Source organism: Orbilia oligospora, assembly GCF_000225545.1.
Source record: "Orbilia oligospora ATCC 24927 unplaced genomic scaffold scaffold00054, whole genome shotgun sequence".
NCBI lineage: Eukaryota > Fungi > Ascomycota > Orbiliomycetes > Orbiliales > Orbiliaceae > Orbilia > Orbilia oligospora.
The window spans coordinates 2,207,677-2,224,219 of record NW_011645611.1 but is presented as its reverse complement, the minus strand read 5'-3'; the positions used below and the strand labels follow the sequence as shown (position 1 = coordinate 2,224,219).

General features: G+C 44.3%; 3 protein-coding genes across 3 annotated transcripts; 2 read left to right on the top strand and 1 right to left on the bottom strand.

The window, feature by feature from the left end:
* Positions 1 to 2,086: 2,086 nt before the first annotated feature.
* AOL_s00054g677 (uncharacterized protein) lies at positions 2,087 to 3,141 on the top strand (the record flags this gene model as incomplete). The annotated part of the gene is made up of 2 exons (XM_011121993.1): positions 2,087 to 2,484; positions 2,574 to 3,141. 2 exons carry the CDS (start codon positions 2,087 to 2,089, stop codon positions 3,139 to 3,141), a joined length of 966 nt encoding a protein of 321 aa, XP_011120295.1.
* Positions 3,142 to 4,971: 1,830 nt separating this feature from the next.
* AOL_s00054g676 (uncharacterized protein) lies at positions 4,972 to 6,131 on the top strand (the record flags this gene model as incomplete). The annotated part of the gene is made up of 2 exons (XM_011121992.1): positions 4,972 to 5,393; positions 5,489 to 6,131. The coding sequence occupies 2 exons, from the start codon at positions 4,972 to 4,974 to the stop codon at positions 6,129 to 6,131; spliced, it is 1,065 nt and encodes a 354-aa protein (XP_011120294.1).
* Positions 6,132 to 10,531: 4,400 nt separating this feature from the next.
* AOL_s00054g675 (uncharacterized protein) lies at positions 10,532 to 16,042 on the bottom strand (the record flags this gene model as incomplete). The annotated part of the gene is made up of 10 exons (XM_011121991.1): positions 10,532 to 11,035; positions 11,091 to 12,329; positions 12,396 to 12,836; positions 12,900 to 13,301; positions 13,603 to 13,818; positions 13,890 to 14,099; positions 14,165 to 14,813; positions 14,956 to 15,604; positions 15,800 to 15,816; positions 15,918 to 16,042. 10 exons carry the CDS (start codon positions 16,040 to 16,042, stop codon positions 10,532 to 10,534), a joined length of 4,452 nt encoding a protein of 1,483 aa, XP_011120293.1.
* Between the last annotated feature and the right edge of the window lie 501 nt (positions 16,043 to 16,543).

The window sequence follows — 16,543 nt, the reverse complement described above, 5'->3', positions numbered from 1 at the left end:
ATACTCCGTAGAAAAGGGAATGGGAGGAGATCGTTAGTATTCTAGATTCTTTCCCCAAAAAGCTTAAATGAAAAAAAGAAGAAAAAGAAGAAGAAGAAGAAGAAGAGTGGCCAGACCACCCTTCTTCTTATGGAGATAATCAATCGAGGGGGTATATGGTTCTTTTTTTTTATACTAACATTTGTATCCATACAAGTCCTCAACGCCTGTTCAAACGCTTCACAGCCCTTGGTAGCGTGACCTTGAGATGCCCAACATCCTAGAACACTGGACATGACGAGGTTACACGGGTGGACCTGTTGTTTATTTGCTGACTTCACACGGAAGCGTGGGAGTGGTGGGAGACGGAAGTTCTTGGCCGACATCCTTCTTCTTTCTTTCTTCCTTTAAGTTTGAAGGTCGTCGTAGTATGTAGTGTATCTGTGTGTTTTTTTGTTGGAGTTCTTCGGTCCGGATGAATGAAGGTAAATCGTTCAAGGTACTGAAATTGAAGAGGCTACCGTAGATGTCTGTGATGCATTGTAGTAGTATAAGGGTTGGAGGATTCGGAGGGAGGTGTGGCTGGTCCCGGCCCGTCGTGAGGTTGGCGAACGATTGGTGCAGCTAGTTGTGAGGCGTCGTGTGGTTGGGGTTTCGAGGAAGCTTTTGAGAATTTTATACTGATCACGTGATGATTGCATTCGGGCTTTCGGTTAAGGCTTGTGTGCGTGTGTAGCACAGTACAGCACAGCCACAGCAATGATCTTGAGGTTTGGCTAAATATCCAACATATTCAACACCATAATTTAATTCGTCGGGCTCTCCGCTTTTTTGCATTCGCGGCACGAGTAAATCCATCTCGTTTCAAATTTCGATTTGGAATTTAAGGATGGTTTCAAGCTGTGGTCTATGCTATTTGGGAGTCCATGTTTAGATATATATCGCCCTAAGAGTAAGTTTAAATATGTTTTTTTTTAAACACTAAAAATAATGCTCTATAACACCTCTGTTAAATTTAATTATTTCAAGAGCTATGAGATTTGATTAATCAAATTAGATAGATACTACGTTTGCTTATGACCAGTATAAGCGCCCCACGCATGGATCCAACAGCAGCCAATCGATAAAACGTTGGCTTGTCAGCGCCGCTTAAATTTCTTCCTGGGGCCTTGTTGGATGCTTTTTGAAACTGCATGTTGATAGGTAATTCCAACGAAATCATACCCTACCAAAGCCAACATGTTCGAATAACTAACTCCATGCCAGCCTTGTGACTTCCCGTTTCAAAGTATAACCTCGCGAATTCGACATTTTTTGATAGTATTCAACTCTCATGCACTGGATATGAGGATATTTATGCCCATGAATCTATTACTCCAACGCCTGTTTGAAAGGGGCACAGGAAAATCGATAAGGGTGGTGTTCGGGTTATTGGGTAGTGTTCGGGTTATTGAGTAGTATTCAATGAGGTTTTCACATCCATCATAGCTGGCAGGAAAGCCTTAAAGGAAGAAAAAAGATTGGTGGCTATATATTGTGTTAAACGACTGATCTGAAGAATTCAACCCGTAGCTATCGTTCACTAGTTTCTTATTTTCAAAAAAAAAAACCCCGATTCTCTTGCATATATCTCCTGCAAACCTTCTATCACCTGAATGAAAACCACGGATTTATAGCGCTGGTCGCACTAGAACACCCGCTATGTCTACCTTTAAATCTAGTAAAAGCGTTATTATAGTCTTCCTCTTCTTTCTATTTTCCACTTTATCAGCACTAGACACAGAAGACCCTGGGTTTTACGATATTTTCCAATCTCACATACCCACGGGTGTTAACACCTCACAAGTAAGCCTCGATTCTAGGAGGCTTGCACTCGAAAATTTGCTCGTAGGCTCCAGCTGGAGTAAGTATTCCTACTCAAAAATTCCTTAAAGTTCTTAGTATCTTGAGTTTATCATTGTACCAACCTATGTCAAAAATTATAATACATCCTCGAATATATACATATAAAGCATCGGTTCACCAAAGGTTAACAAAATTCATAGTAACCCTCATAATAAATAATATCACATACTGCCTCACCGATCCCGGAGATAGAATCCAACCTATGACAAACCAAAGTATCCAAAACTTTGCCACCTTAGAGGAATGCGACTTCGAAGGGGGAAAGCCGGGGCAAAAATGGACGCTCTGGCCAGGTACTGCAGGAGGACAACTGATCACCCAGGCCCCGAAGCGTGATAACAACAATCAGGACCCATTTTTCCCTTACTATGCCGTTAATGTGACCCATTACGGAATCCCAGGACTCAGGAATGAGATGACGGGGAGGTGTCTTCACGGGGACTCTAGCTATCCGGGTTCAGAGGTTCAAATACCTGATATTAAAAGTCTCGGGGCTATGGATGACTATTTTGGATTTGTATACTTGTCGGAATACTGTCCGCGGAAGGGTCAACAGTCAAGTGTGATTTTTGATGTACGGAATGCACTTGTGGGATCCGGGTAAGTTGAACACCCCATAAACAAATTTTCTTTATAGATATCTAAATTTTTAAGTTATATTGACACTGACCCGTTGTAGTTTGAAATAGATATACTTTCCATGGAGCGGACGCAAATCCTACCTGGTCCTACCCTGAAATAAAAGAGGTGTTATATTTCGATAACCCAACCCTCTCTAGGAGAACATGGAACTGTCCAAAGCTACTACAGAAAAATAGAACAGAGGATTCACTCGACTCGTCGGAAGCAGAATATCGCACAAGGACATTAATAATCCCGCACTTAATCGAATTGAACATCAATAATACATCATTCCACCCGGCACTCTTCGGCTGTGCAAACAACACTAACAAATCATTCCCATCGTTCAAAGAGTCACCGATAAAATCTGCTCTCTACAAGTACGGTGAAAAAGTCACGGAGATTCGGAAATGTAACGAGGAAAAGAGAGATGAGTGGAACAAAAATGTGGAGTATTATAAACATTGGCCTTATTGCTATAGTATTGGCGTATTTAGGGACTTGTTTAAAGTCTGTCAGCCCTATTTGGATCCTAAAAATGAAATTGAGAGTTTATGGTCAGCTACCAAGATGTATTATGAGGGGTCAGTACCCGATGTAACGGAGTGTAGTTGTTACGCAGATTGGGTGGTTTAATAGATTGGGATAGTGGAATATATAGCCGGGGGTTATGCGAAACTCCAGGAGGATGGGTATCCGGGTGTGTGCCGGTTCTTGGATTTATATCATAAATGAATGTACATAATATACATGTATTTTCGACGCCTTTTTATATTCCATTTCTGTTTTCTGCCATCTATCTTGAAATACCTGCCCATGAACTAAGATTTCTGTTCGATTTCGCAAGACGAGTGCTAGTTTGTATCGACAATCATGATTGACTATTATCATAGGAAAATAGTATCGCTATCGATAACCTCTTTTATTTTTATACCAGTCGATCTAGTTTGTATAAGATCCCTTGTGATCGAATATGGAAAAAAGCCAGAACGGGTCCTAGGCTACTATTTTCACGGTATACTAGCATCTGTAGTTGGTTTACCAGATAACCGCTCGGCTTAGAACGATATCTGATGTACAGCAATGTTCTTAGGGTTATGCTAAAAAGTAGTGAAGAGATAAAAATAATTTATACTGTTAATCTATGCCGCAAGGGTGAGACTATTACTCGCAGCCAACTAAACAGGCATGGAATTAAACATCAGCCTTTCGAACATGGCCGCAGTATCCAACAGCCTAGCTCGCCTTGCCCTACGTGAAGTTTAATCGATCATATAAATGACCTAGTACCATGAGCCATAGTACCTAGGTAAGGTGTAAAGTATTTACTACGGTATGTCTATATATATATAAGCCATGTGACGTTTGCAATTGAATAGCGAGCATGGGCTGTGGCCGTGTGGGGAAAGTGAATTCGAGCCGAAGATCGAGGAAAGACCCTTGTAGGCCTTATTGCCGTTTCAAAGTTTCCAACATCCCACAATTGAAACCCTGCTATAAATTTACCATACATATATTCCAACGTCAACGTTGTGATCTGTCATCAGCGCCGGAGAAAAATTGTACAAGTGGTATCAACTCAATGTAAAATAGTATATTCAAAAGAAAAGAAGAGAATTCCAAGGCCTAACAGGGTGCGTTATGAGGCCATGTGTCTACTCCTATAGCTAGGTTATCCTTAAGCTCGTCTTCTTTTGGCCTTGCTCCGTTCGAGAACAAAGAAATAGTTTCAGAACCGCATTGCGGCCCGTAGACCAATTTAAACACACAACATGTTATACGATTAACGGGTTAACGGTACTGAGCTTCCAGGTCTAGGTACGAGACAAGGTACTGAGATTAATTTGTTTTGTGCTAGTCTGTGATCATATAATGCGTGTGACAGCCATATAAGTTCGACTCCGAAGAATCAATTTGAATGGGCATAGGCCTATTCAATCTCTAACTTTTGTTCTCCTCAAATGCCAAATCCTAGGCCAGCATAAACACTGTCTTTTCTTCATATTTCACTGATATTTTTATACTTTCGCGCTACCACCGTCTTCTCGAAATCCTATAGTCAATTTAGCTTAAGAGCTGTCTAGTGCTCCTCATTTTTGGATCTGGCTACAATTTTCTATGATTATATTTTGATCATACGATTTATGCAGCACTATGGCTCGCCTTGCAGCCTTAAACCCCATTCTTCTCATTCTTTCTATATTTTTTGGCCCGGCCTTTGGTTTTTTCTTACCAATCAACGATCCGATATCAAACTTGTCAATTGCTGACTTCCCGAAGTCATGGAATACGAACTTTACCGATTCCTGGAAGATCGATCTTGAGGTGCCACAGTCGGACCCTAAATTTGCTGCCCCAAGTATACTAGCAATCCTTCCAATATATAACTGCTCTTTCACTTCTCCCAATCATCTAGAAAAATAGGTTAAAACTAAATCTTTTTTTTTTTTTACTCAAATAGTTCAGATGCTGATAAACGATACTTACTACTGCCTTACCGACCGCTCAATCCCGGGACCTCCGGGGACTAATGTTACATTCGCCACACTGGAAAAGTGCAGTGATCAAGAAAACTTCGATAAAGCTCAATTATGGCAAGGTCCAGGCTATTTCTCAACTAGAGTGGCTCGCGATAACAACGAGCTTCGACTTCCCGGCTTTGGTCCTGGGCTCACATCTTATCGATCCCAATGGAGAAGAAACTATGCTACCAAGCGGTGCATCATGCCTTATTGGGGCTTCCCCGGTAAATGGATTAATATGGACGTAATTCATCTAAATTATTTGGATACTGGAAAAGGCTTTGTAGCCTTGGCTCCTTGCGGGAACGGGGAAACACCCAAAGGGTATGGGATACACAGTTTGCGAACTGAAGTCGTAGGTGTTCCGTAAGTACCAATGGATCCTCACTCTCGACACGATGTAACTTGGATCAGACCTATACGTGGAAAGCGAATATCTAATACTAATGGATAAACAAAAGATTTGTGTATGGCAATCATACCCAGCGGTATTCTTCGAATCTACGGTTTGACCAGCTGGCCCCAGATCTTCGAAATGGAAGTTTTGGCTGTCCCGCAGATAGGCTCGATCCTACCCTAGACAAACCCAATCAAAATTCAACTCTCCGTGACTACACTCGTACAAAGACTTCAGAACTCAACGAACAGTACCTCAACTCCCTTATGCTCCCAAATCTGATCCCGGCGTCCTTAAATGGTACACAATTCTACCCCGCCATATTTGGCTGCGTGAGTCGGAAGCTCCCCGAAAAAACCACACTCCCATATACGCTCGCATATGTCTACCAGATCGGATTAAATATATACGTGGACAAGATGCAAGCTTGTCAACAAAAAAATAAAAGAGCGAAGGAACTGTGGGTAGCTTCTGACGAGTTCCTTCAGGCAAAATCTTACTGGGAAACAGCTCAAAGATGCCACGTCAACCCCGGCCTTGATGGGATTTTGAATCAGATGTGTATTGAACTTCAAAACAGGGGCTTGCTGAATTTACCACCTCCTGACCCGGAAAGACCACCAAATTTCGTTGAGTGTGACGAGATAGCTACTCTGGATAAATCAAACCCACTGGCCATCGAGGATTTAATGCATAAGAATTACTGAGTGTATGAAACCCCTCAGTATAGGTATACAGAATATAAGAAATAAACCAAAAAAGTCAACTTGTACATTTGCATATAAGAACTTACAATTACCTTGCCGCAAAGACTACATCACTGTTGCGGAGACCCCTTTTTATGTCTATATAAATTTAAGTCTTGTGTCTGGAGCAGAATTTTAGGTGCTGGGTTTTGTTTTTGTTTGCAAATGGGGAATATCATGTTATGGAAGATAATATATACTATTCTATAAGGCTTTCAGGTGACCCTATGTGCATATATATACATCTATAGTCATATACACTCGGAGTGTATCTGACAGAGATGAAATAGTATACGGTTGACAGAAAACCTAGTCTAGACGTCTGCTAGGTCAAATATTTTTATTTGCCTTTGACAACCTTTGGTCCCCAAGATGAGATATTAGAATCTAGTTTTTCAACTGGGGTCGCATATACGAATCGGTGACACCTCATGCATCCTTCGGGTCTGCTAGAATAGAATTGAATAGAATAGAATAGATATACATGAGGCCCTCAAATTCGAAACACTCGACTTGTATCCTTCAACTATGAATGAATAAATTGATTTATCTAAACTGCATAAGTACAGACGAGAAGAAGAAAACAGTTAAGAGGCACTTTAGTGGGTACAACATTATGGCGAAGCGATTCCGTGCTTGCTAACTAAAAGCAACCGCATGCACAGGTGCACAAATGTCCCATTCCGACAATTGCCGTTTTAGAATTTCCAACAAAACAAAGTTGTTGTATGTTACGCGGTATACCTGCATATTTTCAGATTTCAGATTGGCTTTTCTAGATATCCAATTGTGGCTGTAAAAACCATACTCTATGTAAGCTAACCGTATCACAGCTTACAATTTGGAAAATGGATGGTATTATAAACAACGTATGGTGCATAAATTCATGGAGCTGAGTCTTAAACCTCAAAGCCGCCGTCAATATTCGTTTCATTTGCCGGCCTACCAACATACATATGTATGTTGGCATTGCCAGCTTACGTTTGAGTTACTACCCGTACCTAGTACTTCCATCACTCTCAACCGACCAACTAGTTGGGGGGAAAGAACCTGGTATTGATATTATCCGATCTTACGCCACCATGCTCTCCCTTTGCTCCAAAAATGCGGTCCTATAAAAAAGTCGATACATCCCGAATCTTTACGATGGCTAAGCCTAAAACCTCTCTCCCGTTCCCAAAAGTAATCGAAGTTCTTCTTTGAATATTTTTTTTTTTAGTTGGCTTTAATGAACACCTAGACCGATACTAAGGCATATCGGATAGATCAAGTTATAGATATGACGCCCCGTATAACTCCGAGTCTTATCTCTTCCCTCCATTTTCTTCTTCTCGCGTATACTTTAGTTTTGCCCGCTTTTGCGATGGCTAGTTTAGCATCTGGTCGATGGCCGAACATACCAGTGAGTAAATCGTCACCTTCCGAGAAACCCAGTTTTTCCAAGGTCCAGCTGCGACCGATTGGAGATATAACGGGTCCCAAGCTACAGCCAAGAACGGATCGTGATTTTATCCCTAAAATCGAAGACTATAACACGGCATTTTTTAATCAAGAAGACTTCCCAAACCCGAATAATACCGACTTTTCTGATGCTTGGAAGTTTGAGATCATTGATTCCGTAAGCCCATGGCGCGAACCCCGTATTGAGCCAAGTAAATTTTTCCAAAATAACACCCCCTTCAAAAATATCTAGCTATACATACTATATAGCTATGTTTATATAGAAAATTACTGATATAAAAGCACAAAAGTTACTATCGTGATAGATGGGAAAAAGCATTGCCTCGCTGATAAATCGGAACCCGGACCCCCGGATCTAACTATACGTATGCCACACTCGAAGAGTGTGCGCGGGGAGGGGATGCCCAACTGTGGATTGGCCCTAGTACCTTCTCGTCAAAAGTATCCCGAGTACCCGTATACTCACCCTACAATCGATGGAAACATCCACTCCCAGGGATCGGGCCTAGTTTTACCTATTTTAAACACCGATGGAAACAAAATTATTAAACTAAAAGATGCATTTTCCCTTTCTTTGGGTTTCCTAACTCTGATATGCGTTCATTGGATACCAACAATGCAAAGCAGATGGCCATGGGATATGTGATGGTGGCCCCTTGTCCAGAAAACGAGGACCCTTACGTTCACGACGCATACAACGTTATAGATGAGATCGTAGATTTGCCAGTGTATGTGAACCTTTCTCCCCACCTTTACCTCTTAGTTTTGGTTTTCTATCTCCTTTAGACCTACCAATAAAGCTGACTGCCACCACAATGTCTTGTCTATAAAAAAAAAAGGCATCCAAAAGACTACGATATATTGGATACTGTATACACCTCAAATGCTCGGTTTAGACAACCAGACCCCAGTCGTTCAGCTGGTCTATACGACTGCCCCCCCGGAGGTACTGCTGGCGGCGACAATATTAATAAAGACAATTACTTCAACTCTCTTATCATCCCACGCCTCTTCCCGATGGCAAACCCCGATGGCAAAACAATCTATCCCGCCCTCTTCGGCTGCACGGAAAAAACTCAAACCCTTGAAAATTCATTCCCAGAGACATCTAGAAAATATATCAGGACGGGATTAAATGACTACGTAGACGCCTCTCACATTTGTAATGCAACATTGGAATCCTTGAAACCAGGGTCGTTAGATTCCGTGGAATACCGTCAAGCTGAGGGAAATTATGATTAGTGGGCTAAGTGTCGGGATGCAAGCTATTTCGTTGACGGTAAATCCAGAGATCCAGCGAAAGCATCGGATCAGGTTTGCATGCAAGGAATATGAAAAAATCTATGGTAAATATTTCGCACCGCAAAAGCCGGATCCAGAGGCTCCATATGGTGTCAATTGCCAAATTGCAATCCAGAATAAATTCTTGTATAAACTTCTGGGACTGGATGCCTTTTACTACAAGAAGCCGTAGGTTATATAGTTATGATGTTCAATATGAAAATGCTGCAATAAAGCCAACGAAGTAATTTGCAACTGTGGTCAATAGCAGGCCGACGGTCGTCTCTTTACATACATACATACATACATACATACATACATACATACATACATACATACATACATACATACATACATACATACATACATACACACACACACATATATATATATGAGGGTAAAGGGAAAGAGGCCTCATTGGTTTGCTACTTATTCTTGGTTTTGCGGTACACGACATGCAGTACCTTTCTTCTCCCCAAATTCTTGTATTTATCTTAACTCTCTATCCATAAAATTCACTAGGGGATACAGAGACCACCAATTGATCTCGCCTACCTTATACCTCGAGATATTCTTCCAGCTTCTGCCTGACCGCCCGTCATCCGTTCTCTCTATACATCATTCAGCTCCAATTACACTGTAGATCCTCCAAAATCACTTGCACAAGTATAAAATGTTGTCAAAAGGGGATTGATAATTAGAGATCTCCTGTTAATCTCTATATACTTAGATATGTATATATTGCGGGATTCCTCAGGCCTCCCTTCTCTCCCCACTCATCATCCGTTCTATCAGTAATCACGCGGGCCCCGTGCCAGGTCAAGCCTCACACCCGGATACTACAAATCCTTATATAGTACTTACTTACTTAAGTACTTAGGTACCTAGGTATATATACCAGCAAACGGGACCTCTTAAATACTCAGAGATACCCAAAATTAAAAGTTCACAATAACCCCCAGCCTTCTACAACCCCCATAGCTCACAAGTCACCATGATCATAACGCTTCAATTCTTATTTAATTTGATGAAGTAGTAGGATACACCACTTCCTCTTCAAACTTATGAAATCATTGCACACCAAAAATCACCAATGACAAAAGTAAAGTGTGAAAAAGAGTGAAAAGGAAAAGAAAAGGTAGAGAATAAAAAAGACCGAATTCTAGTTCATATTCATTAAAAAGGATCAAAAGTGAGGTCAGCATACCAAAACGAAAGGAGATGAAAAACTGCAAGATAAATACGAAAGCGCTCGTAGACATAAATATCGGTGAGAACCACGCGCCATATTTTTTGACAGGAAAAAAAAAAAACGAAAAGGGATGGTGGGTAAAAGAAACACAAGGCTCTTGTGGGATGGGAATATAAACCACAGCATAAAACACCCCTCACCTCCCTAAGCAGCAGAGTATATCATATAACCCCTGGAACGAACAATACTGACCTTTATCACTTTTAACTAAATGCTACTATTCAAGGCAGTATTTAGCTTAGGAAATAAATTCAGAAAGTTCTACGTGCCACAACATTCAGTTCTGAAGCACTACAGAATGCCGTTGTCAAACTTCGCTGGTGGGATAACCTAGCGACACAGAAAGACTAACAAACACCCATCCTCTCTAAGGCTTCCATAAGCCCTCTCTTTCATCAAATCCCAATACTACATCTTCTGGCAGTGCATCCTTCAGTTTTTTCCTGCTATTAACATACTCTGACTCAAAGACTCGTTTTCGCTTCGATGTACCTCTCTTCTCTGCATCCAAAGATCTTTGTCTAGATTCTCCACTCATGATCATAACATCGGTGGTACCAGGCGTGAAATACAACTTATACGTATTTACGCAGATCTTCAGCTCCAACCCTTCTTGGATAATCGGCTTCTTATAGCTATACGAACCGCTGAGTTCGCAGTCTCTCGAGCTAAAGGAGTCAATCGCCTCTGGTGCGGGAAGATTACGGGGCAGGAATGGTGGTTTCTTTGGGACGTCGACGCCTTCGGTGGGCTGTGCCATTATGTACGAGTCCACGTAGTAAGACCATTTTTCATCTTTTGTTAACTTGGCCGTATGTGTCGGGTCAACTCTGAAGAGCAATTGAATGGCCATCTCCTTTGTCTCGGTGTTCTAAATAACGTGTTAGTCGAATGGTCAGCATATATGAAAGGACGGGGGAATTTACCCATTCAATTCGATATGTTGGCTCCTCACGCCCTATGAAGAGTTCAACATCCCGTCGATATGACATTTGGAGTTGGAAATTTGTCTTCTCTTCAGCTCTATCTCTGTCGAAGAGCTTTAGGATCTCGTTACTATTCTCTTTACCACCATCACCGACAAATGTTTGAATTGTCTTGTTGAGAGTGGCAATATGTTTGTCTATTGTGTAGAGCTGCCAACCCTTCTGGATGTAAACTGAGCGCATTCCGTCTTCGAATACATTAGAATCGATATTTCCAAGAATGAGCCTCTCAGCATGTTCTAACACTTGTTGGTAATAGTTGGCGTCATCCGCAACTGTAAAGAATTCGTCATGTGCCTGAGGGATCAATCCAAGCTTGCGAGCAGTCGTGTTGTTTTTTCGACGACTCAGCGTCACTTTAGCGACCTCCTCACAGCTTTTGACGTCCAACAGCCGCTGGTATACAGACTGAAGCAGCCTCATAAAGCAGTAAATGCTACCATTAGCAAATAAGTTGTACACATTTCGCTCTTTTAGTTCGGAGACAACAACGTCCCGGGCGTCTGTGCCCGGTGCAGTATTCAAGGCTTCGATCCCATTGGAGGGACGAGATGGGCCAGTAGGGTTTATCCAAGTGGCAGGGGCGTTCGGTGGGACTGGTTCCGAATCAAGGCCGTCAACCTCCATAAGGTCATCCTCATTCGAAAGTTCAGGGGTGGACCCGCGACTGCCAGTGCCATCTGCTTTGTGGGTTTTACCCCCACGAGATCGCTTGAGGACATCTTGGAGGAGATTCGACTCTTTGTTCTTGCGTCTTCCTGAAGATGAATCGGCGTGGTCCATATCTACGTCTTCATCTGGAGACTTTCGCGAGAAGCTACCTATCGCACTCTCCACGTCGTCCTTGTTGATTCCAAAGAATGTGGGGATAAAATTCCTGATAAACTGTGAGATCTTTTGGCGCTCGGAGTAAGAATAAGCGCCATCTTTTTCTAATTGAGTAGACAACAGACGGCAAATGTCCAACAAAACGTCTAGATCTGGAAAACTAAACTTCAGATGATAGGATTTGTCGGTATTTGAAGCATCTGCAACCTTGTAGAGGGCATCGATTTCGGCGTTAAAATGCCGGTTGGTTGTGTTCCTCTTGTCATTTTGCTTGAAGGTGTTTCCTTGGTGGTCAAGGCTCTTATAAAAGATCTTCCCCGTTTGCTCACGCCAAACCCTGTTCCACTCACGCTGTACGGGCATTAGCAACCTCGGATGCAATCAAAAAAAAAAAAAAAAAGGATGGTGATTGCCTACCTGCGCAAAACGCCATTCTTCATCCTTTTGTTTTAGTCGCCTAAGAATAATAGGCACGGCGTAAGCAGGTTGTTCGTGTAGCTGTTTGATTGTTTCAAGGCCGTCGTCTCTATAAACTTTCTTGATACAGCGTTGGTAAATAGTTCGACTCTGACCTCCGAGACCAGGACTCAATCGGAAATTTGCCTTCTCCTCATTAGTCATCGTGGCAATCCTCTGGTTAATAGGCTCTAGAAGCTGAATCGTTCGCAAGTTCGCCTCAATGTGGAAATCATAGTCGTGTCTCTCTTCTTCAACGCGATGGAGCATTTCCTCATACTGGTTCTTCTTGTGACCGACGAAGCCCGAGTCTTCACTAGCCCAAGTTGGGTGTGAAGCCCATTCATCGTTCAACACTTCACGGCACATATCATCACGGCCACTGCATGGCTTTGTGGCTTCCTATGGTGAAGTTAGAGATTAAGTTGGTCACGATCACAGGGATATAAGGAAGGGAGGACCTACGAGCTTTGGCAATAGGCGATAACTAGGACCTAGAGCACGGCAAACGTTAAGCCGAACCTTTTGGCTCTTCTTTAAGGCATTCTGCACGCTGTCCTCGGCCTTATCCTGAATACCGAGAAAGCGCTTAATCCAGTTAAAAAGTTCCGGGTTGCTACCTAGGAACGTTTCCAGCGTGACTATAAGCAACGACTTGTCCATGAGATCTTGGCTGAAAAGGTTCAACAGCTTCAGGAACTCATTGTAAGTCTGCTTGTTTCCGATGTACTTTCTGACTCTATCGAAGAAAGCAATCTCTTCACCTGTGGCTCCAACTGGGTCTGCCGGAAGAAGAGGTGTCGGTGGTGCAGGGATGAGGGTAGGGGAGACGGGGGCTTCCGCTGCTTTATGCATAATCTTAGGACGCTGTAAATCCAAAAACACGTTAGTTAGCTTCTTCAATGGCAAATTCGGGTGCTCAGGACCTCGGTATAGGGTGCTGAGCAACCGAGAATATTCAGTAGGATGTTTTTTTCATGGAGAAGAGGTAGAGAATAATGGTTAGGAGTCGAATATTGGCGTAGGTTAGTGGACGCGTTTATGTTGCGATGGGTGATTAGAGGTGGCGGGGGTGAGAGAGTGATGAGGTAGGAGAAATGGGGGAAGGAGGAAGCAAAAAGGAAAAGGAGTTGGCCGCCGAGCGACTTGAGAAAAGATGGAGATTTACCTTATTAGCTGCAGCTCCCCGAGGACCCGGGCTCGGCCCAACATTCAAGTCGTGAAGTGGGTTATTCGGCAGAGGAGCTATTCCTGAATCACGAGAATTCGACAGAACAGGTTGGGCTGGACGCTTCCTCTTTCCGGTGTCTTTGGGAGCAGCCAAAGGAGGAGCGAAATGGCCTTGCGGAGGAGGCCCCCGTCCACCAGGGCCACCCATTCCGTTCTATCGGGTGAGTTATGTCAGCTCTGACTCCAAAAAGCTCCTCAGCATGCACTCTACCAACAGCAACCTACCATTTCCCTCGGGTGGTCATCAGGCTTCTGCCTTGCCTGGGCAGCACTCTCTGGTAAAAACTGCTTGAAATCTTCCAGCAAATCCGGTGCAGCGTTAAATAACTGTGTCACTTGACTATACACCTCTTGAATAGGCTTGCTTTCACGTTGGTATGTCTGCAATATCTCCAGGAAATTTTTATAAATCTCTGGTTGCGACGAAAACCGTGTCTATTTGAAGAATTTGTTCAGTAATTCTGGCTTCATAGCTTAGAAAACTCGAATATAGCTCTTACCTTGATTTTGTTAACGTAGCTAATAGCATGGTTAAATTCCACAGGGCCACGCTTTACATCAGCGCCTGGGGTGAGCGGGCCGTTCGCCACCGGCTGCCCCAACGGGCCATTGGGGGGTGCTTGCCTCATTTGGCCCCCAGACAAAGGACCGGTTCCATTAGCCGCAGCTACAGCATTTTGAAGCTGGTTGACCGTGTCTATGCCCGAAGGCTGCCCAGAATTGGCCTGGAGCGGCTGAGGCTGCTGAAGATGTGCGGGCTGATTGGCCATGGGATGGCCCGGACGGCCTTGGACCTGTCCCGCGCGCATTGGTTCGCCCGGCGGCGGTCTCTCGGAGGGCCCAGGCTCGTCTCCGCTGAACCTGAACCTAGCGCCAGCCGGTTCTCCCCATGCATCCTGTTGCCTCCACCCCCCGTTTACCTGTCCAGCAGGGGGGACTACCCCCTGAAGGTGGAGATTTGGAGGCAACCCTGAAGTTGCGGTTGTTGTCCCTTGGGGCGTAGTTACACGAATCGAATGGGGATCCGAGGGGTCGCTAGAGCACTCAATCCGGTATCCCGGGGGTAGAAACGTATTGAACCCCTGGATTAGATTTGGATTTCCGGCGAAAAGGGTCGAAACGCGTTCGATAACACCCGGGGTATCAATACTAAGGGAGTAAATGATTCAGCAAAGAGAAAAAAAAGAGGGAGGGGGGGTATTAAAAAGAGTCAATTTAGCAATAAATGTGAGCGACAATCTAACCAAATAGCATTGGGGCAAAATATTCAAGACAGAAATTTGGTACGTACGCTTGGCTCTTAAAGTCTTTCATGATGTCCAGGAACTGGTTGTAAACATTGGGGTGCTCAGCGAATTGAACCTTCACCTGATCCAAGTAGGACAAAGCGTCTTTAACGTTAAGCGGACGGTACGAAGGGGGCATCGACGCTTGTGCACCAATGGGTATATTCACGAGGCCGGCAGGTTGGGCATTGACTATTGTCGCAACAGCTTCTTGGTGAGGTTGAGGTGGCTGAGGTCCACCTTGCTGAGGGAGTTGAGCTAAAGCCTGAAGCGGGTGTGAAGCTATTGCAGGGAGTGGTTGGGCATTATTAGCCGGTGTGATAGGTCCCAGACGATCCTGAGGTTGAGCAGGAGGCTGCTGTTGAGGATTCGGAGGGTGTGATGCAGGGTATAGATGGCCTGGGCCCGATTGCTGTTGCTGCCCTATCCCAATAGGAGGACTCGCAAGCTGCGGAATCTGTGAGTGGGGGGGCCTTGTTTCGTGTGGCCGGTCAAGTATGTGTGGATGAGGAGGGCCCTGAGGGCCCCCTTGTAGCGACGGGAGAGGGTACGGAGGTTGTCCCGACGAGAGACCTGGTAGGTGTGGTAACTGCGATTGTGGTGCAGCCTGTGGTCCAGCTTGTGATGTGGGTGGAGGTGCTTGGTAGAAATTTCCTGTAATTAGTGCGGCATGCCCGTTAGCACAATCAGAAAATGCGACGACGAAGATAGCCAACAATCAAACAAATATCCGAAGGCCTCTAGAGAACGGAAAACTCGGAGTGGACAGCCATAGAAGTTCGGCGAAAAGGATTTTATAGCCTCCGTCGGAATTATCATCTTGCACGGGGTGTCGGAGTCTCTGCATACCTTGAGAAGGAGGCGGCCTACAATATTCCAAGTGGAAAAAAAATACCAAATGATTAGTAAGTTGAACAACCAACTTGAAAAGAAGATCAATGAGTGGAGCATGAAGCATGAGCCATACTGGTAACGATGTATCCCACTTGGGGACTGTCGGCCAGACTGAGACTGGCTGGGCGGGAGGTGACCGGGTGGTGGAGGTTGCTCCCGCTGGTCGGCCGGGTGCCAACTATCTTTCGCCGACGTCATTTCGGCGAGAGATATGTGAAGTCCGTGATTGTCGAAGCCCGAATGTCCAAGGACCGTATCGACCAGAGGGTATGGGTATCGGACAAGAGCGAGGAGGAGGTTCCGAGATGGTGGGAGAGAAAAAAACCCAGCGCGTCGCGAGGAAAGCACACAGGACCAGACGAGTCTCAAGAAAAGCAAGGATAAGAAGAGATAAACGAGACTATGGCTTCCGGTCAAGAAAGAAATAGGAAGCTGACAAGCTGGGCGCTTGCTGGACCGTTACCGGCGAACAAAAGGTACCCAGAAAAGCGGTGATGGAGGAGAGGGATGGTGATGATGGTTGGTGGTGATAGGTGGAGATAGAGAAGACAAGACGGGGAAGAAAAGGAAGGGAGATTTGGGCCGGAGCGTCGGAGCGCTGTGCAAAAATGCGTTGGAGCCGACCGTAAATTACCGGAATAGGAAATTGGAAGGAGTCGTCTAACCGGATATGGAAATCTGCGCGTTTCATCGGCCGCG